General features: G+C 35.2%; 2 protein-coding genes across 3 annotated transcripts; one reads left to right on the top strand and one right to left on the bottom strand.

The window, feature by feature from the left end:
* Positions 1 to 628: 628 nt before the first annotated feature.
* LOC125646030 (uncharacterized) lies at positions 629 to 15,579 on the bottom strand. Its single transcript, XM_048872139.2, has 6 exons — positions 15,160 to 15,579; positions 10,006 to 10,169; positions 6,280 to 6,458; positions 4,072 to 4,207; positions 2,224 to 2,353; positions 629 to 1,131 (listed from the first exon to the last, which is right to left on the bottom strand). The coding sequence occupies exons 1-6, from the start codon at positions 15,539 to 15,541 to the stop codon at positions 761 to 763; spliced, it is 1,362 nt and encodes a 453-aa protein (XP_048728096.1). The 5' UTR covers positions 15,542 to 15,579; the 3' UTR covers positions 629 to 760.
* A 438-nt stretch (positions 15,580 to 16,017) lies between these two features.
* LOC125646827 (uncharacterized) lies at positions 16,018 to 22,587 on the top strand. 2 transcript variants are annotated; one of them, XM_048873379.2, is made up of 3 exons: positions 16,018 to 16,123; positions 16,822 to 16,953; positions 17,889 to 22,587. In XM_048873379.2, the coding sequence occupies exons 2-3, from the start codon at positions 16,836 to 16,838 to the stop codon at positions 19,751 to 19,753; spliced, it is 1,983 nt and encodes a 660-aa protein (XP_048729336.2). In that variant the 5' UTR covers positions 16,018 to 16,123; positions 16,822 to 16,835; the 3' UTR covers positions 19,754 to 22,587. The 2 variants fall into 2 exon arrangements, with proteins under 2 accessions (XP_048729336.2, XP_048729337.2); XM_048873380.2 differs by having other exon boundaries at positions 16,032 to 16,953.
* The last annotated feature ends 638 nt before the right edge of the window (positions 22,588 to 23,225 follow it).

Below are 23,225 nucleotides of genomic sequence, written 5' to 3'. Positions count from 1 at the left end.
GGGGAAAAATTCTGATCTGGGAATATTTTAAATTCTAGTTTTAAATTAAATCAATTTGCTTCTATAGGTGCCTATAAAGCTTCATTATTTGCCTCTAGTGGATGGGAGAGTACCAAAATCAGTTCTTTGGGTGGTCATTCTAATTTTCAAGTGCCCCCCCCCCCCCCCCTATGGTTTAGTGGAACAGCCTTTATTGCAAAAGTGTAAATTAAAGTTCAGTTGTCACTAAATATTGTTTTATCTCCTTTTTATTTTCCATGAAAATATTAATAAAAATAAGAGTAATGTGATGTAGCCTGAAACTTGTATTCTGGTGAGGTATGAATACGGTAAGCTCATACAACTTTCTGGCCATCAACCATACAATATTTCCAATATGCCCCAATAAGGAAAAACCACACCGAGATATTAGTCATGTTAGGAGGGGGTCTAGTTCTGTCCTAGTTTGAATCTAGTTGGAACTACATATCTCTCTCTCTCTCTCTCTGTCTGTTTAATTAAGGAATCACATGGTCAGTCCATCTGTGCAAGTACTGTTTTACATGTATTGTCATAACCTTTGCACCTTGAGAAATCTGGCATAAACTGTTTCATTGTTTCTTAATTTAAAAAAGTAATTCTACTTCTGTTTGGATCTTTCAAATATTTAATAAGCTTTTCTGCGATTCTGATAATTTCACATTCTACAATTTCATAATGAAATCATTTTATTGACAGTAAAAAGCTGGAATGTAAGTTTAGAAATTCACAAGATATGCTATCATCTAGCTTCCTTCCTTCCTTTCTCTTCATCTTCCGATTCCTCCTTTCCTTTCTCTTCATCTTCCAAATCCTCCCTTCCTTTCTCTTCTCCATCTTCTGATTCCTCCATTCCTTTCTCTTCTTCCGATTCCTCCATTCCTTTCTCTTCTTCTTCCGATTCCTCCATTCCTTTCTCTTCTTCATCTTGAGATTCTTCCCTTCCTTTCTCTTCTTCAGATGCCCCAGGTTCTCCATCCGGCTCGATTTCCGTCTCCTCTATGGGATCATGGATCAAGTTGGAGAAGGAAAAAGACCCCATAAAACCAATGCTGAGCTTTTTCTTGAAGTTTGGCATCACCACTACCTTCCAAATGGAAGGATTGTACATAACTGAAATAAACAGCAAATGTATTGTCAATTACAAGTGAAAAAACATTTCTTTCATTTGCTTCTTCACCTTTGAATTTTTTTTTTACCCTTCTGTATTATTTATTGGACTATTTTGCTACCAAATAAATCTGGTGAATTTGGGAAAGTTTGGTCTACTATAAAAACAAGAACTTGTCAAATGAAATGATTTCATGGCACCAGGTGAAAAGTATGCAAATAATACACGTAGCAACATATTCTGAACTGTGAAGGTACTGTACATGTAAACAACTGCCCTTTTCTTTACTAGTTGAAGGCTGATCTTATAGTGTGACATAATCGTTCCCAGGTTTATGTAGATTTTGGTGAATCTGAATGTGAGGACACTACTTTCTACCCTACAGAAATACTCTCGAATACAAAACAAATTCTACGAATGGAAGTCAAAGTTGTGGATAGACAATAAAGGGGGAAAACCCCCAAAAAGTTATGTCTTCCAAAGAGGCTGTATATAGATGAGGAACTGGAGAAAAAGGTTCTCGATTAAGTATGTCATTTTAAGTGTATTGAGTACCCGGTACTTACTAACGTCTTTCTCCTGCAGCATGTATTGAGTATCCGGTACTTACTAACGTCTTTCTCCTGCAGCATGTATCGAGTACCTGGTACTTACTATCATCTTTCTCCTGCAGCATGTATCTAGTACCCAGTACTTACTAACGTCTTTCTCCTGCAGCATGTATTGAGTACCTGGTACTTACTAACGTCTTTCTCCTGCAGCATGTATTGAGTACTCGGTACTTACTAACGTTTTTCTCCTGCAGCATGTATTGAGTACTTGGTACTTACTAACGTTTTTCTCCTGCAGCATGTATCGAGTACCCTGTACTTACTAACGTCTTTCTCCTGCAGCATGTATTGAGTACCTGGTACTTACTAACGTCTTTCTCCTGCAGCATGTATTAAGTACCCGGTACTTACTAACATCTTTCTCCTGCAGCATGTATCGAGTTCCCGGTACTTACTAACGTCTTTCTCCTGCAGCATGTATTGAGTACCTGGTACTTACTAACGTCTTTCTCCTGCAGCATGTATTGCGTACTCGGTACTTACTAACGTCTTTCTCCTGCAGCATGGCGTGCATGGGGCTGCAGACGTCTCTACAATGTTTGACGGGAGTAATGATGACCTTACGATTTCCTGAGACCTGCATGTAATACCCCATCTGTAAGATCACACCCACCTGTAAAATACAGTACAATGTTAAATATCAAACAGACAAAATGTTTTCATACATCCTCGTTAAACAGAGGTAGTGTGGAAGTGTTTTTACCAACATAGGAACTTTTGCGCGAGTTCGAGCCCCATCGACAGTGATGGTTTTTAAAAAATTTATTTATCTATCATTATTATTATTCGTTTTATTAACAATAATTATTATATTTAACATCATTTCTTTTTTCCATTATTAAATTAAAGATTAGTAGAAAAACATTATCAATAAATGAAACGAGAAATCTAACAGTAGATTCACTCAAATGAAACGGGTTTCTATTCAATGTATAGCACGAGGCATCTTCGCTAGCCAAGGGTTTATGATCTGCTACGCTTCTCTACAAACCCTTAGCAGATTTAGTACGATTTTCGTAGCTTTCAGTGGCGCCCTCTAGCGGATGGAGAAAACAACCCTGTTTGGATTACATCATGCTTATCCAATAAAAATGCGTGTTTCAGCTACTGTTTAAAAGTTGTTTAGAAATGGCTGTGCTCAGAGAGTAACGCAATGTATGCAAATCATTCAAAATATTAATAATAAACTATCTCTTAACTGCATACTTGAAAAATAAATCAGTGAGAATATTATTTAGAAAACAAACATGTGGTGAACCCATGAAATACATGTAGTCGTTGAGTATGTCTAAAAATAACCCCACGTGTGTAAGGTGAATTTCAAATTGAGGAAAATAGCTCTGACGCAACTGTCTAAATTTGGGATAGATAGAACATAAAACAACGAATTACAAGAGATGTTTAATATGAAACTTATGGTACGGTACTGTAGTAAATAAAATGCACTTCTTTACGCAGATACGAGTCTGAACTGCGCACATGACATCATTGATTTCAATATGTATTTGATACACGGCTGAGTGACAGTTGAAGGTATTTACATATTCCTTTGTTTTGCATGTGATCTAACGTAACGTGTTCTCTGATTGAGCAGGAGAAAACTGTCCCGAGATAAACGTAGATGAGATAACGTCGGCCCCCGTCAGTATTTTTGAAAGGAGATCGAATGACGTTGCTGAAGGGTCTTCAAATGTACGTGATGGTGGTGGGGTATCCGGGGTGTCAGTAGGTCAAGATATGGAGATAACTAGTATAAGGCAATCTCCAACAAAGCTATTTTACAACGATAAGATATTAACAAATAAATATTCATTTGTTGTTTTGTTTCATTCTTGTATGAACAATCTATTTAATAACCACATATATGAATTCAGATGGCCTTTAAAATGTTCAATCAAATCCGGAACCAGTTTTGACTTTTATTTCATACATGTACATTGTGCATAAGATTTAAAACCCCTTTGGGCCTTTCCTTTTGTTCTTTCCATATGATCCTTTACTGGCAGGAATGCAATTTCAACCAGTTATATGATGTACAGTAATATCAAATTTACATTTACTTTTTAACCCCTCATTAGAGGGTGATATCGTATAGACCCCTACTATTATTATTACGAACAAATTTCTAGTTCCTTTGCTCAGCAACATGTGAGCAGGATGAAAACAAAGCTTTATTGTCCATTCCCGCCTCAGATACCATAAATGCACCTCATTTGATGCCTAGAAAAGTTGATCTTACCTCTAATGTGGTTAACATTAATTAACTGATGGACAGGTGAAGGCAGTTTAACATCCTCCTGCAAATTAGACAAAAATATGATGTTCACTCACCAGTTCATAGTGGTCAGACTTGTATCCATCAAGGAAGACCACCTTCTCTAGTGCTACCTCACTCTCTGGAGGAATAAATCCTGGACGAGGAAACAACCTCCTGATTACCTGACTGGCAGCCATGTTTCTCGTAAGCCTGTAAAACAAAGATGCTGCTTGCTGTTTCAGCCAGTACGGTTTAGTTATTTTCAGTAAATTTTACTGCCATGTGTTTATTAAAAAGATAAATCTATAGTACATGTATGAATATGAAGTTTGTACAAGCCTGTACCTGATGTTTTCTAAATGAAAAGCTGTGTGAAAAATATTCAAGGTGAAAATACTGAAAATGGTGACAAAATGACATGTTTATGACATGATAAGACTGGTTCTCCATCATTTTTATCAAATTGAGAGTAGCAGTAAGTTGCATCAGGATTTTCACACAAAATATATATATTAAATTTTTAGATCACAAGCGAGTTTTTCTGATCAACTTTTGTCTGACATTTGTCTGTCTGTCTGTAAACTTTTCTCCAGAACCAATTTCAACCAAACTTGCCATAAAGCATCATTGGGTAAAAGGGATTCCAAAGTGTTCAAATGAAAGGACACACCTTCTTCAAAAGGGAGATGGTGGTATCTTTTAAAAATCTTCTTCAAAACTGCTGGGCCAATTCCAATTTAACTTGGTACAAATCATTCTTAGGTAAAGGGGATTCAGGTTTGTTAAATGTAGAGCTATGCTCCCTTCAAATAGGAGATAATCAAGAAAAGGCCAAAATACAAAATAGGAGGAGTTCATTCAACAGTCTTCTTCTCAAGAACCACTTGGACAGAAAAGTTGAAATTTACATAAAAGCATCCTGATATAGTGTAGATTCAAGTTTGTTCAAATCATGATCCTGGGGTTAGGGTGGGGCCACAATAGGGGATCAAAATTTTAAATGGGGAAAATATAGCAAAAACCTTAAAAAATATTCTGGTAAAGAAAAACAGGGCTATCATATCATTATGCAAACATCCCCAGGTAGTGCAGAGTCAAGTTTATTAAAATTATGACACATCCTAGGGGGTAGGTTGGGGCAACAATAGGGGATCAAAGTTTTACATTTAAGGATATATAGGGAAACATCTTTGGGAATGGGATATTATATAATGAGACGTGACATGGTATGAAATGAGACATGGGACACTACGAAATGAGATTCAAATTACTATCATGACTATGAAATGAAGGGGGTACTATAAAATGTAACGACTGATAGGTAGGGTACTATAAAATGTAACGACTGATAGGTAGGGTACTATAAAATGTAACGACCGATAGGTAGGGTACTATAAAATGTAATGACTGATAGGTAGGGTACTATAAAATGTAATGACTGATAGGTAGGGTACTATAAAATGTAACGACTGATAGGTAGGGTACTATAAAATGTAATGACTGATAGGTAGGGTACTATAAAATGTAACGACTGATAGGTAGGGTACTATAAAATGTAATGACTGATAGGTAGGGTACTATAAAATGTAACGACTGATAGGTAGGGTACTATAAAATGTAACGACTGATAGGTAGGGTACTATAAAATGTAATGACTGATAGGTAGGGTACTATAAAATGTAACGACTGATAGGTAGGGTACTATAAAATGTAATGACTGATACGTAGGGTACTATAAAATGTAATGACTGATAGGTAGCGTACTATAAAATGTAATGACTGATAGGTAGGGTACTATAAAATGTAACGACTGATAGGTAGGGTACTATAAAATGTAACGACTGATAGGTAGGGTACTATAAAATGTAATGACTGATAGGTAGGGTACTATAAAATGTAATGACTGATAGGTAGGGTACTATAAAATGTAACGACCGATAGGTAGGGTACTATAAAATGTAACGACCGATAGGTAGGGTACTATAAAATGTAACGACTGATAGGTAGGGTACTATAAAATGTAATGACTGATAGGTAGGGTACTATAAAATGTAATGACTGATAGGTAGGGTACTATAAAATGTAACGACTGATAGGTAGGGTACTATAAAATGTAACGACTGATAGGTAGGGTACTATAAAATGTAACGACTGATAGGTAGGGTACTATAAAATGTAACGACTGATAGGTAGGGTACTATAAAATGTAATGACTGATAGGTAGGGTACTATAAAATGTAACGACTGAACCTGCACTATATCTAGGAGAGGTAAGTTCTCACCAGTGGATGGTTGTCCCATCCTTCACCAGGGTGTTCTCGTCAATTTCATCTCGAAACAGATCTCGAAGGTTGCTCATTCCTGCAATATTGGACTGGAAAAAAGCCGATTTATCCAGAACATCCTGGTTTTGTATGTACCACTGTCTTATGTCATCAAAGCTTACTTCTTTGGCCAAATTCTGTAATATAAAAATTATTTGTTGCTATTTTTTTTTTCTTTCCATTTTTAAAATGTGTGAAGTGTGTAATTCCATGTAGTTATATGTCTTGAAGAATTTTTTTTAGGCCCCTTGATGTTACAGTAAATCAACTTTTATGTGCCTCTGAGAAATAACCTTGAGGTTGGTGAGCATGATTTTTTTCATAATCCCACAAACCAGGCAATTTGTTTAAGCACACTGGAATGCTGATGCCTCAATCAAGAATATCATCCATTGTAAATGGCTTCATGTCAATGATGCACTAACAAAACTTGGTTCACATTTCTACATGTTCTACTGGTATAATGTAAAACGAAAAAATTTGGCACACATTAGATTTACGGACGCTTGACCTTTTGCGCTAAAATTGTGAGTGTGCCAAGGATCTTCCTTTTTTCTGTATTACCTCTGCAACTTTCTATTTACTCCATACAAAATATTGGTTAAAATTTTTTAAAAGTGCTCAATCATTTATTTGACCACATTTACATGCAGGAACTGATCGTTGATTATTATGTGATCATTTTGGATTTTATTCTTTTAAATTATATATATATATATATATATATATATATATATATATATGCACATATAGAATGAAGTTCTCTGAAGAACAGCACTCATGATTTTCAATATCAGCAAAATGAGGCTGAGAAACAATTACGTAAAACTGTGTACTCGCATAATAAAAGGAGTCTTTAGTAATACAAATTTATGAAAATATTGAAGATCCTTCCATCAAACCAGTGCACAATATAGACAGATGACTCTCAATGGTTTGTGCTTATATCTTACAAAGTTCTTGATCTCTCAATGTCTTGTCCAGGTCCTGAATTATATCCCTATTAAACAGGGCAAATTTAGTCCCAATTTCACTCGAGACCCTTCATTTCTTGAAATTAAATCTAGGTTCCATTCTGCATACTTCTTTAAATTTCACTGTCAATCACTTGGAACATTTTGGTTTTACTAGCCTAATTAGGGGCAAGTGGTACTATGATGAATGTATGCCTTGTAAATTGTAAGTTTATGCAAATGATATTTCCCCTGTGTACTGCTCATTTCACATTTATGATAATAGGTTGTACTAAAAAATCAAAATATTTTTTTTAATAACACGATAATGTAGAGACGTGAAAGAACAGTAACATGTAATGGTCATGTCTTCGTTGATTTTATTCAATCAGGTTAGTGTGAAGGTTTGTGTATATCAAATTCAAAGACTTCATTTTCCTCTAATTACATGTAAATCAATGCAGGCACTTTTGATAAAAAGCTTTTTAAACTAGATACTGTCAAGCAATGATTCTACTTTAGCTGTGTGACGAAAAAAAATTTAACATGAGAAAACAAAGTGCTTGCTGCTTCTTTTAAATTACAACTGAATTGTGCTTCAAACTGGAAATACTGCCCAGAAAACATGACTGGTGTCTAAAAAACATGCCATAAATGGTGAAAGTTATTGTGTAACTTTATATGATAATGCTGATCTTTGGGCTCTTGAGGTTAAACTGGTTTTCCCATCGTCCTGTAGAAGTTTTAAAGAGATACCTATATTAAGCAATTTTTTTCCGTATCAGAATTAGATGAGATCTGTATTTATAAAATTATGAGTCTAATAATATCAACCAATGAACAATAAAGTTTCAAATAACAATTGATTCTAATGTTAATGGACGGTTGTAAATGGATACAGGGTATCATGGTCAGTCAACATGCATTTCTCAGCTCAATATATTCTTGTATTGATCCTATAAAAGACTATAATTGTATCGTATGATTATCTCATGAAAGATAAATTCAGAAAATACATGTACAGATGTATTGACATTTACACATCACTGCAAGTTATGTCCCTTGTCTGCCATTTTGTAGTAAAAAAAAATCTTAATAATAATACCATATTTATATAGCACCCTTTTCATACACTATGTACGCTCAAAGGTGCTTTACAATGCATATATACCTTACTACAGAATGTTATACACATAATACATAGAAAATAAATAAAACATTAAAAAGCAATGATATAAAAGGCGTTATCACATGTAAACAGTCCGTAGCTGTACCTATCCTGATTGTACATATAAAACATGAAAACACGAGATACCATAAATATGCTAGATATTAATAAACATCAGTTTCAGGGCTTATTAAAATAATAATAATAATGAAATACAAACACGCACACACAGATATAATGTCTCAGGTATAATACATTAAAACATAGAATTCTTTTTCTTTTTTTCTTCTTTTTTTAAATAAAACATCACAAAATGGTACTCGAAAACTAAGACACACAGTCAAAACAGATAATGCAATGAAACAGCAAACACGAATGACTGAAATGATAGAAACTAGTCCTGGAAAACTTGATGGAAAAAATGTGTTTTCAGCGACTTCTTGAATGCACACAATGTTCTACAGTCCCAGGCCCTTACATGTTCTGGAAGGGCATTCCACAGTTTTGGAGCTATTGTTCTGAAACATCCATCCCCGTACGTTACGGTTCGACTTTTTGGAACAACTAGAGTGACTGATTGTTTTATAGACCTAAGATTTCGGGTAGGCTTATATACCTCTAATAATTGTTTGATATAAGTTGGGCACTCATCATAAGGCTTTGTAAGTATAAGTAAGTATCTTATATTGTGTCCTATACTGCACAGGTAACCAGTGTAGTTCTCTTAGTATTGGAGTGATATGGTTGTAACGAGAGGTCCTTTATATGAGATGTGCGGCAGTGTTCTGAATATGTTGGAGCTTGCTCAGGACTTTCTTTGGAACACCGACCTTATTATTTTTCCTACATAAGATTTTGTAATTTTGTAATCTTTTTATCTTTAGCATTGGCATTCATTAGTTTTCCATCAATTGCAGTCAACTACAATAATGCCTCAGGATAGGGCAACCCAAAAACTTGTATGACAAGATTGCTACAAGTAGCCATGTCCCCCACCGGCGCAAAAAAAAGTTGAAGTAAAAAAGTCCCATAACTCCTATAAAATTTGTCGAATCAAAATGACGGCGCAATATGATCAACTACATATGGTGACTAATAATCCTACAAAATTTGAACAAAATTCGTTGAGCGATTTCTGAGGAGTTGCGTCCACAAAGTGTTCCTATAGTGTAGCATGTACAAATTCAACAAAGTCCCATAACTCCTGTAAAAATTGTCGAATCAAAATGGCAGCGAAATATGATCAACTACACATGGTGACTAACAATCCTACTTAAGAACAAAATCTGTTGAGTGATTTCTGAGGAGTTGCGTCCACAAAGTGAAGTGGGACGGACGCACGGACACCGGTATTTCTGTCCCCTTCCGCGTTGCGGTGGGGGACAAAAACTTAATAATTAGCTGTAATTCACAGTAGTATATACCTATTACATTTGGTAAAGGAGGGAAATTTGGCTATTCATTGATTGACCCCACAAAGTAGGTATAATTACTGGTTGATAAGTGCATTTGTTGCTCGAGTATGATGTCTGAATGATTGTAAGTTGCAGAAAAAAAATGTACCTTGAAAATAACAGGTCTGGCTTGTCTCATGAAATCACCAATCAATTCCTGGTCTTGGGTATCATTTAGTCTCTCAATGTCTTTCACGTTTTCACACCAGCTACACTCGAATGTTGGTTCCTCAAACCATGGATTATTAAAAATGCACTCTGAATCATACAGATCTAAAAGGAATCAAAGCATTTCAATGATAGAGGTTTAAAAAACAATTGTAAACATACTATATTATCATACAGTCTACATGTATACACTATGTACCCTATACAAAAGATTTTAAAACTTAAATTAATGCTGTACATTAGATAGAGTTTGAAATGTCTATGTTAAATTGTTTGCTACTTGTAATGCATTGATTTCAAAAACTCACTTTAATCTGCATTGATCTTTTTGATTGAAAAATGATTAAAGTCTCTCTTCGTCCTAAATGCATAACAGTAATTAGCTAAAACCGTACTCTTTCGAAGTTTTGCTGTATTAGGATGAGGGCAGGGAAGATAAAGAAGAATACAGGAAGGAAGTGAAAGTCACTCAGGCAATCTAACATGTCTAATAAAAAATTAAAGTTTGTTGAGTAATGCATAAATTTATTACACTGATCCATTTAGTAAAACCAGAGTTATCGTTCCTTACACTGTTTGTTCTGAACACTTCATAAATTTGCTGATAGGTGACATTGATTCGAAGATTTTGACAACCCTCCTAATATTCGCTGGTGCATGCCGCCAATGCTTAAAAAGCAAAAATAAAATGGGGGTGTAAATTTCCCCATATACAAGACTGTATCTAGAAATATAATATATATATCCTGCACCTATCAAATTTTTCTGGCTCAATCGGTTTACCTGACAGGATGCATGCACAATTCTGGTTTACAATTAAACCTGTAACCAGTCATTGCCAGTTAACCTGAATGCACAGAATCGTTAGAATAAGGCCAAAATAAATTTATAGTTTATTTGGAATTGCCCCCCGCCTCATTAAACATTATTGACAAAACTATCTATTTATTTTTTTTTTTTTGTTCCATCGGTAAAAAGAAAAGTTTATAATTTTGTTCGATCGACGAATTACTCATCTTTGAAACATCGGGTTTGACATCCACATCAATTTGATAATAAGTCGGATCAGTAAAATGCTTTTTTTCTAGCTATCTGTAATAAAGCATTTAGAAGATTGTCGTTGACAAGCTGTAGCCGCCAAAATGTCAGTGCGAAATGTAAGCGTCCCGCTAATGAGCCAAACATCCCTTTGTATGTTTCTATACACAATGATTGTTTCCAAATTAAACAGAAAAAATATCCGAAAAATAAATCTGTTTACTGTTTTATGTTGTGGTTTCTATTATTAGTTTGAAATTCAACTTCATTGAAACAAAAAATAAATTCCCTCCCTCTTGGATCTGAAACCCCACAGGCGGCACTTCCAAACAAATATTTTTTAAAGGATGGCCTAATTATCATGATATATTTTGCCTTTCATATAGTGTTCTGACCCAATTTCAAGATACCAGGTAGAGGTTGGCGTGTATAAGATACAGGTTATAGCAATTTTGGAGAAATTTCTCAAGTTCAAGAAAAAAATCAGAGAGTTTTCTACCATAAATTATTTACTACCCTTTTCCCATAAAAGAGGAAAATTGAGAGCCACAGGCTTGGACTGAGCGCCAAAGGCACAAAGCAGCAAGGAGGGTCGGGGTGCATGCCCTCCCCCTTCTTTTTTTTTAAATGGTGCAAAATCATGCAATCTAAGCATACCTGAGGCTGATTTTCAAAGATCTATAATGCATTCACATTACAGCTTTGAAGTTCCAAAATCCATCTACAAAATGTCGTATATTGTGCGACATGATGACACAGAATGATGACCCAGATTATGACATTCTTGATCAGGTCAAATAAAATGATATGTGTGGTTCCGTTACACTTCCTTGAAAAATAGGGTAAGTACTAAGTAGGGATTTTATTTTATTCTTTTAATTTATTTTTTTGATGATGGAAACACAATTTTCTTTTACTTTCACTTCTTTGCATGTACCATTTATATATATATAAAAAAAAAAAAATCAGTCCATTTGCCAAAATCATGTTTTTGAACATGAAAGTAGGAAATTATATTTTAACCAGAGTACTGTTTTCAAGCCCTTCCATGTTTTTAAAAAAAAATCTACCCTACTTTTTTTCAAAAATAAGGAGGGTGACCACTAAGTATATTCAAACAACCTGAAATTTGCACTATCGTTTATGTAAGCACTCTTTAGTTCTAAGTCACTTTCTGTCTAACGGTAGATGCCGGCCTGTAGTAATTAAGTGTTTATAGCTTAGCATTTTAGCGGAATCTATATATTGGCTATGAATGAACTTGCAGTCAAGCTTCACCTGAAGGAAAACGGGCCATAAACTTATATTTATAGTGATCTATATTATGCACTCCTTCTCATAAAAGAAAATCTTGAAAAACGTGTGCATTTTATTCAGCAAAATATGGTGACTGATTCTGGAAATTTGTAAAAAAAAAAAAAAAAAAAAAGTTTTGGGTCGGGGGTAAAAACTAGGGACATTCAGGTAACCAGAACCACACATATTTTTTTATTTGACCTCATTAAGATGTTTTACATGGATGTGAACAAAGAATATATCTGACTAACGTCTGAATGATAAGAATATAGGGGACTATTTGTTTCCCCATCTTCACAATCAGTCCAGGATAGCGTGGCCCCAGTATATCTCCAGCCTCTGCTTCGAGAAGTAGATGAAAGAGATCTACTGCCTGGAGATCTCCAAACTGCAAATGCATAGTTGCCAACCTCCAACATGTAAAAAGAGGGTCATGACCCTCTTTGGAAAGCAAAAAATCTGGTCAAAATGTGTAATGTCATTCATGGCATGATTACTAGGATTATATGTGATATAAGTGTTTAAAAATATTTAAGACAGAAATGTGTGTATTGCGTATTAATGTTGAAGAGAAGCATGTAACTTACAGTGGTGCACATTTTGAATTTTTCAAGACTAATGGAGATGGACAATATTAAAAGAAGGACACAGATTGATTACACTTACTCCTTCAAATCTAATTATAAAAAGTATTTTTTACATGATTTTACGTTTTATTGGCATGTTCTGTTAGATCAATTTTAGCTCCGGACCCAATAGTTACACAATGGACTATAAGCTTCGTGCTGGCCTAAATAACTTTTAAGTTTTAACCATGAAAAGTCGTTTTCCCAAATTTGTTGGTAGATACATAAGTATCTGCTGGCCCTGATAAGGATCTCTTCTTGGTGGAAGCCAGGGTTGTCACATTATTGAAGATGAGTCCCGGACTTGTGGTTTATAAGCAGCTTGAGTCCCATGAAAATTTGATGAGTCCCATGAATATCTAACGAGTCTTTTTTATATAAGACAAATACAATGGAAGCGGTACAAAACATATCAATTTTAAAGCTTTATTTTTAATCATTTGCGACTTGGCCTCGGACGTCTAATTGTCCACGCCAACAGAATTATTTCCCCAAATCTCCTATCATCACAACAACCCTATTCAATATTGAACAGCATTTTAATCAAATCATTATTGTGATAAAATAGATGCGTACTAGTTTTGTTTGCTGACGATCTGAAAAACCAACCAAGTTTAAAAACTAAGCTACTTTCAATTCCAATAAAAATGGCTACAGGAGGACAAACATTTAATTTTTGATATAGATCCTGATTTGTACAACAAACAAATAAAAAGAAATAAGAGTAAATAACTGCCAGTGGCAAAACGTTCTTCTTTTAGCATGTTGTCTAATTATCTTTTGAATATTATATTCTAATTCGCATCTAATTAACTGACGCTAAACAAACAGGTCAGATTCGGACACTGAACTTGGTGGTATCATTTCAGTTCACTAGAGCGTAACATTTTACCTAGATTTTTTCCTACTACGAGTTTTAATTAATACACAATATCTGGGCTTCTAAAAAATTTTGATGTATACTTGGAGTCTGTAACAGTCACCGACGCGTCCACGAGACTTGCCATATCAGACAAATTTGCGTCCCAAATGAATTTTCTGTGTCTAGGATACAGATTCTTGCATTAGTGACAACCATGGTGGAAGCCATTCTACATAATGACTTCAATCCCCGATTTGTCAAAACAACTCACAGATAATTGTGAACACCTGCTTTGATAACTTATCTGTAATGTACATAACCATCAGCATTGTTTACGAAGATCCAAGTGCATGTTGCTAACTGGAAATAACACACGCAAACCAGTCTATGCGTAAGTTTTTTGGACCACACAGGACATTCAGACCACACAGGACATTCGGTCCTGTGTAATCAATGAACACATTGGACCGAACCAAATTTTGTCAGACTGAAAAACCTAATGTAAAACCAAGGAAATCTTATTTATTATACTAGTAATACTATACCAGGGATCCCTCCCGCATAATACTTTAGACGGTCCATGCACATTAATTCATTTAAGTATTTGGATTTGTGTGATATTTTTTACTTATAACAAACATTTAAATGACTCCGCGTCAAAATAATAAAGCTCAAAACCGGACACTGAGACATCGGACATTCCGGTCCGGTGTAAAAAATGACGCATCGGACCTGAGGCACTGCACATCGGTCAGGTCCGACGTCTTTCGCATATTAGACTGGCAAACTAATTTACAAAACCAAATCCGGAAATCAGGTAAAAGGTATGACCTGCCGGGTCATAAAAAATAATTGGGTTACATATAGAAAAATCTGGTGTAAATTAGTAATCCGACAAAATCGGGTGCATTGGCAACTATGCAAATGAGGAAATTAGGATCACTCGTGTAGCTCGTCACCAGAATATACCCCAAGAGAATGTTGATCCCAATGTAATATAAATGTACGTTAACATGCATAAATTTGTGTGAATCAAAGGGAATTTTTTGTTTAAAAAAGGGGGAAATTATTCTCCAAAAGGGGAAAAATTACTAATTTTGCATGGGAGTAAATTAAACCTTGAAAAATCCCTAAAAATGTTAAGAAGTCTATGTCACACAAAATATGACAGGCAAGGATAGCAATAGACTCAGTAACATCACAGGGGTTCCTTACAAATAGATCACCTAAAAGACTCAGTAACATCAAATATAGTTTTCCTCTCTTGACTTACTTGAAATATTGAAATAACGATGGAGAGGCAAAGTTGCGAGTCGTATTGTCCTAAAAATTGCATAACCGTATGGTTGAAGCTTCCCTGATACGTAATGCTCTGCAGATGGGTAGACGTAAAATAGCAAGGATGTTCCTAACACGAGGAACAGCACGGCCACAAACAGGAAGAATATTACCACAGGTATGTAACCAAAGCATCGCCAAATTCTCCTTGCTGTAGACATTCGGGATGGAGTTACAACGACATTTTCATTTTCTTTCAGAACTCTTTCAATACAATCTGACATTTCCTCCTCTGTCATCCCCCATTGTCTTCCCATTTGATGTAATTCTGCAACATTTTGTTGAAGTTGTTGCACGTATTCAATAGATGGATCCATCTTCCTCGTAAGGATAAGTCTAATCGCCGGAATAAGCTTAATAGCCGCGCCTTTCATTCAACATGCGAATGTCAATTTATAGATAAATTGCATTCTTCTCTTCTGAAACATTTTGATACATACAAATGCATATTTTATTTCTTTTTAATCAATCTTTTAATATTTTTTTAAATTGCATATGTTATTCATTTTATTTATAATAAACCTTACAAATTTACACTGAAAATAGTCGAAACCTTTTCGGAGTTCTCTATAGTTTTCATTGGAAAATTTATGGGTCTATCAAGAGGTATTCCGAAATTAAAATATAGTCGATAAACTTTTTTTAATGAGTGAAACTTAGAAATGAAAGAGCAATAATTTCATGTTAAAACGCTCTGGCATTAAAAACTTTCCAAACATCTTTTCTAAACTATTTTGAAGGGAAACATCAATTTTATTGTACGGAGTGCAAACATATTTATTAAAGGTTATCGAGTAGTTTTGCTTCCCTTGTATAAACAAGCATGGCGGGTGCTGTTGGACAGGAAGCGATTGAAAAATAAACATGGTTTTACACATATCCTCCTGGTAATCATGGAGGTAAGATAGTTTAAACAATTCTTTATGAATCTTTTGAGTTTACTGTGCACTGTAGGTTTCTGACCTTTTTATACAATTGTCATAAGGTCTATTGATGTGATGCGTATCTGAAAATGAAATGCATCATTCTTCACATCCGTTCATAAGTTGTTAAAATCGATAAATTTATTATTATAGTGTAATATTTTGTACTGTTGGCGATCATTCGTACAAGAAAGATTTGAAATTGTTTAGCTTATGATTATTTTGATATATTGCTTAGCTTTTAAACAGTCTTGAACCGTTGCACATCAATGGCTGCGGACAATTAATTACAGGTTACCGCGGTTTAGCGGCCGCGAACAGTTACTATAAATAGACGATCGCCTGAAACTCGATATGAGCGTCAGATCGAGATAGACACCATAGATATTATGTGCTGCTTTGTTTGCTTCCCAGTCCTTACTATTGCTCAGTTGTTGCCATTTGTGTTTAATCAGTAGATTTATTAACTATGAAATTACTTTGATAGTAGCATGGATTTTTACTGTATAAAGTAAGTGTATTTACTTTTACATGGTCACATAAACAAAATTTTTTTATTTTCTTTAAGAGAAGTTCTTTTCAGTCATAGTGGACAAAATGAATCGTTAGTAAGTTGCATATCGTTATAAGTTGAATGTTCTGACTGTCATTCGATGTGTATTTCGTTTCATCAGAAAAGTATGCCAAAATGAGTGCTGAAGATCCCTCACTTCAGTTTCCTCTTCATGTGAGCACAGAGGATGAGGAGTTTGTGATCGAGAAAGAAGGTGATGATCCCACGAGTCCATCAGGATCCCATTTTGATGGTACTGCTAAAGTTTTAAGTTACTTTTTTGTAGTAAATATCTGCCTCATAATTTAGGATTTAAACAATGAATTAGGTTTCATTTTGATCTAAAAGTAAATCAAGTGTTTAATTTAATATAAAATCCTTACAGGTTTCTCAATTTTATAAAAAAAAAAAAAAAAAAACACCCAAAAAACACCTGGAAGTTTTGTCAATAAACATACATTAAACATGGGGGAAGATTTTTAAAACATCATTTTCCTGTACTATTTGATGACTGAATTGAAATGGTTTGGAAATGACTTGTAAATTGTACTTAGTTGTTTATATAGTACCTATTTTCTGACACCTGATATATAATATAATTCTTTAAAAATTGAGAGTTTGCTGAATAAAAGATTTTGGAAATTATTTTATTTCAGAAAAAATAAATTAAATCGGATTTTGGTTACGAAAGGAAACATTAATGTCGACAACAGTTTACATCAGTTGTGTAATGTGTAATCCCAAGGACATTTTAGCCTTGTATCAAATTGCTGAAGGCAAAAGCTTGACAGCTATATAATGTTTGTATTTACTCTTAATAAATCAACATATGTTTCAAACACAGTTAGAACCCATTGTCTGTCTAGACCCTGTTATGATGTAGACATGACACAAGTTAATGTACTAACTCTGGTTGATAAATGAAAAAAAGTGATTTGTAGTGGAATACTAATCACCGTGAGATACAAAAAAAAAAAGAAGATGTATAAACTACTTTACAGTCATATCTCTGTATTAATTTATATTATTTCCTGATAAGTTAATTTTACTTGTAAAATGTAAATACATAAAGTGCTTATTTCAAGTATTGCAGTATAAATATCAATACATGTCGAGATACATACAAGTACATTTTCATGTAAAATATGAAGGGAAGCTAGCTGATTCTAATTGGACATTCTGTTTTAGATCAAGGATTTTTATCCAATGAGGACCAAATAGGAGGAGTTCGACTGAAGAGACGACGGCGGTGTGGACAGTGTGGGCCTTGTCAGGTCAAAGAAAACTGTAACAAGTGTCACTACTGTGTCCGCAAGGATGTCCTAAAACAGACTTGTGTGTACCGAAAGTGTGTGTACCTCAGATCAAAGCCCAAGCCTTATTCCAGGCAGCCAAAGGAGGTCATTCCCCTCAGTCAGCGACCTCTTCTTACCTCTCCACCCACTGATGTTCCCCGACCAACCTCTCAGCAGGTCACTTCCTTATTTCCTGATAACAATGGACTCGCTAAAACTCTGATGCCAAATAACACTGTGTCCTCTCCTCCTTTGCCTTTTCCATTTGGGTTGCCACCAGGACCCACACAGATTGAATCAAAATTCAAACCACCTCCCACAAGTGTTGCTCCTGATATTTTTAGCAATGCAAGTGAGCTCAAGAGTCCAAATCCAATCTCATCCCTACCAGGACCAATGAACAACCATCAGCCACCATTGATACAAAGCCTCACTAACAATTCCATTAGTGCACAGTTTTCAGATTTCAGCAGTTCATCATTTCCACGAGCACCTATTCATGTTCCTCTGCCTCACTCTATTCGAGAATCTCCATCACTAATGCATTACCCGGGTTATGGCAGATCCATGGTTAATGAACCACGGCCTGAAATGCAGTCCCCGTGTATGTATTCACCCTCTCCACTTCGTCCACCTCTTCCTAGTTCTGTGTCACCAATGACTATGCCCTTTGAACGTAATCCAGTTGGAGGATACCTGGACAGACCTCCCAATGGACCTACTTACTTACCCAATAGTTCAGACTTGTATAGACCATTTACATCAATACCATCGGCCACTCCAGGATATCCCTATTCTACACAGTCCAGGTACTCCCATAATGCAGCGGTATACCCAACTGCTTCATCAATACCAGGGTACTCAGGTCTTGGAATGCACCCTCCTTTGCATCCGTCGGCAATGTCGGGCAATGGGCCACATTATGGAGCATTTCAGACACCCTCTTTTCCCTCAAATCAATCTATCGGGTGTCCAAAAAACGGGCAATGCCCTCCTGCATCCCAGATTTTGGATACCCCACTGATGCAGGAGAGGTATGGGTCTACCCACAATTCCAAGGACAGTGTCAGTTCTAAGAACAATTTAAAAAAGACAAAGAACTCGGAAGCACATTGTCCTGCTGATGAATTGGAATTGGCAGAACACACAAGAAGTGTATTCAATCTGACTGAGCGGAGGAGGCGAAGTTCATCTTCCTCAGACTATTGGGAATTTTTGTCGCGGAAAGACAGGCAAAAGCTTCCATCAATCCCATCAGCCCCAAATTTCTGTGGAAATATGCCATGGGACATGTTTAATATTTATAGTTGGGGCAGACGACCGGCATCTGTTCTTAGTGATGATACCAGTCATGCAAGTGTAACTTCGTCAGATTTTGAATGCGACATCATTGGCATAGATGATTTACAAATCAATGCTATGATACGCTCCGATGGTTGTAACAGTATTGAGATAGAGTTTGACGGTCGCGCATCAGAAACTTCAGGATTGATCACCAAACCAGGGAATCCAGGATCTAGTCAAAACAGTGAAAATGAAACAGAGTGCCCAACACCTGTGAAAAAGATCTACATTCAGGGGTCAGTCCATTTGAAGCAGGATCTAGGTGATGAAGGAATTATTCAGCTGGAACTCCCAGGGAACAAAGTGACGATAGAAAATGCATGTCTTGACAGTGAACTGGCTTCATATTCATGTGATTTAGACGGTTTACTGGACTTTATCAGGAAGGAACCAGACTTGGAATATGTGGATTGATAGTAATGCATAAGTAATTGATGATATTCATCAGTTGTTTCCTCATTAATAATTTTCACACTGCTGAAGTTTGGACAAAATGTAGAATTTTTTTCTTTAAAAAATTGCCAGATTTTTTTCTTCCTCAACTATTGGAAAATCTATATTTATTTTTCTATCTTTGATATATATATATCTATTTCTATTTCTAAACACAGATTTCTAATTTTTATACATTTCTTCTAATATTGCAAAATTAATTATTTTTCATTCACCCTGATTTGATTTGAGTTGTATATTTTGACAACACTTCCCAAGATGCATAATTCTATAAAAAGAAGAAAATTACATTGAGGACCTGTTGATAATGAAATAATGTTTTGTAATCAATGAACGGATATTACGAAGCAGTTTTGATTGTGGCTGAAAACCTGTATATTAACGGTATCTGATTCCAGCTACTTCAGTGGTCATTTTCAATATTTTAGAAACTGAATATCATAGTAGACAGAATTAGTTGTGGTAGGAATAGCAACATTACAACATTAATTACTGCATGCATTTTATCAAAGCTTTATTAGTTATTTGTAATCTGATGTTTTGTTGGAGAAATTAGACTGTAAATATACGGTAAGCATGGGACATGATAATTATGTATTTGTTATTCTCTGTGTTCTTAAAAGAGCTAAAGAAAGGTATTTTCTTTTTGTATACAAATGTTTCGTTTGTAATTCCATGGTAAGAAATGTTCAAAATTTGATTATTTTTTTTAAAAATGGCAGAGGCGTATTGTTAATTTTTGTTATATCATGATGACCATGTGTCTGTCTATTCTGTGTGCATCATGGAATTGGTAGATGTTCCATTCAGTGCTTGTGTGGACTTTATTGGTTTCTCGATTCACAGTTTCACAAGTTCTATTGTAACTATGAAGGTGAGGAATCGTGTGATGCATCGTATGACAAAACAGCATAACTTGGCTTTCATGTTGCTAAAAATATCAGGAAGTGTTTTCCTATAATGAATTTTCATGATGTAGAAAATACATGCAACACGCTGATTGGAGCCTCTACAGTGTCTACCAAAATTCTACCTCAGCTGTCGATACCAAGAGCGATAGATAAATTGTGTTTTGTGTTGTGGTACATGATCAACTAATTCAGCTTAGTAGGGGATAATTGTAGTGAAATGTTTTATTTTTACCATTTTATATGTTTTTGATGTTGTGTTCTACAAAATATCGCTGATGTAATGGGCATAAACGTAAGTCTAGTGTTATTGTGCTTATTGTCGTGTAATAGTTATTTATTTGAATTAATTTGATTTTGAATTTAAAGCGACCTTTAACTATACATGAACTACATGTAGTTTGGGTCTTTAAAATTACAGATCGTATTATGGTATGGCGCTTCTGCATGTCTGTCTGTCAGCACATTTTGGGTCTCGGATGAAATTAGCACTTTTAAGGCTGTTCCCAAGAATTAAAGGAAGAAGCCTACATATTTTCAAGGTCACATGAATAATTTTATATGCACAAAAAAATTAAAACAGTACTTGAAATGCTAGGATAATCAAACCTGATACATGTAATCAACCATTATAAATGCGTATTAGTCTGCATGTCTATCTTTCACTAGTGTAGCAGGGCCCTAGTGGGCAGTCTGCACTATCAATCTACACCATTGTCTATCTTTCAGACAGCACCTTGTGGGTAAGATAAAAACAGTACTTATAAGGCCAGGGTAATCAAACTTGGTATACATGTTCCCAATGATTAGGGTGAAGACACGTATTGTTTTTCAAGGTCAAAGGTCAAACTTACATGGGCAATTTTATATGCACAAAACAAGATAATGCTAATAAGGCTACGATAATGAAACCTGGTACATGTTCCCTATGGTGAGAGGAAGTTCTCAAGTGTACTTTCATGGGTAATCATGATAAAAGTATATTTTGAGAAGTTAAATGATGTTGTTTTTGAAGACTAATCTTTCTTCAATTTGATATTTAACAAAGCCATTTTAGAAATAATCCCCCCCCCCCCCCCCCCCCCCCCCCAATACTCTCCAATTTTAGAGAAAGTGCCAAAAGAACACAGTAGCTGTCGGGGGCCATTTTTTGACCAATACATGTTTATTTGGATGTTATTGTTTTTCTTTGATTTCTGTTGGATGGGCGTATTTTGCATTGTGGGCGTGGCTTGTTATCCTTGTGACAGTAATGTGTACATATGAATTCTTAATATATCTACCTTAGTTTGCAGATTGTTTAAAAATGATTTCCAGATTATTATTTTTTGATAGATGATATGATCTTGGATGTTACAAAGTCATAATACATTTCATACTGTTAATGGATTTTGTTGAAAAAAAAATCCATGTAAAATATGTTAAATACAAAAACCCATATTAAATGCAAGAACTCAAATGATCTGCAAAAGTGAAACATGATCTTCCTGAAATTTTGCAAAACACAAATATGCCATCCATGTGTAGATAAAGTATGTTTTAATCTAGTCCATAATGGTTGTGAATATTTGTAGATGTTATTAATTTGCAAAATAATTTAATATGTATTGCAATTTATCTGCTGAAAAACACATAAGTAATTACATGTTTAAGAAAGTTTGCTTCCTTGTTTAGTGTCAACCACAAGTAAAAAATAATGTGAACTAAGAGGATCGTAGGGCTTTTCATTGGGACACCTTTGGCATAATGGTTTGTGTTTTTATTCTTTACACTTGTCATGTTCCTATTCATGAAATACACGTTTCATCTACCGTGCAATGCATATACTCTTACCCAGTTTTAGGGTGTTGTAATTTATACAAAATGTAAATAAATTAATCATCTTGATTGTTCTTTGTTGTTCAAAGTTTTGGTGCCAAAATCCTATCAACATGCTGAGCTCAGATCAGATGTAATATGACATGCAGTCATAAACAGTGAAACTTTGAGAGCTAACGAACATAGGATATAGCAAATTCATGGCTCTAGAAAGTACCGAGTCTCTGGCAAACATTTTATAAAATTGGATTTAAGGTTATAATAAAAACAAATTTCAATCCCAGATCAATCAAAACTTAGATAAATTCTAATGTTTATAATTTTGGTGGTCAGCTGGGTTTTATCACTGGTGGCCAGATACATGTAGCTCAATTGGTAGAGCACCCGACTAAAGAAATTTAGGGGGCATGGGTTCGAATCCTGGTCTGGTTCATTGCAATTTCTCCCTTCCGGTTGACCACCCCTGGACTTGCAGATGAAAGTCTTGCCAGGGGCAAAAAGAATTTAAGGTTGTGTGAGTTTGAGGGCAAAGACATTTAAGGAGGGAGGAAAGTAGTGGTTAGCTGGGTTCGATCGCTGGTGGACATATGGCTCGGATGGTAGAGCACCTGACTATAGGGATTCAGGGGGCCTTGCATTTTCTAGCTGTTGCGTAATGAAGTATCAATTGTGAAAAAAAAAATCTGTATGGGATCCTGTGAAATTGA

This window comes from Ostrea edulis, chromosome 6 (genome assembly GCF_947568905.1).
Source record: "Ostrea edulis chromosome 6, xbOstEdul1.1, whole genome shotgun sequence".
Taxonomy (NCBI): Eukaryota; Metazoa; Mollusca; class Bivalvia; order Ostreida; family Ostreidae; genus Ostrea; species Ostrea edulis.
Note: the sequence above shows the minus strand (reverse complement) of the source record. Positions and strands in the feature narration are given on the sequence as shown.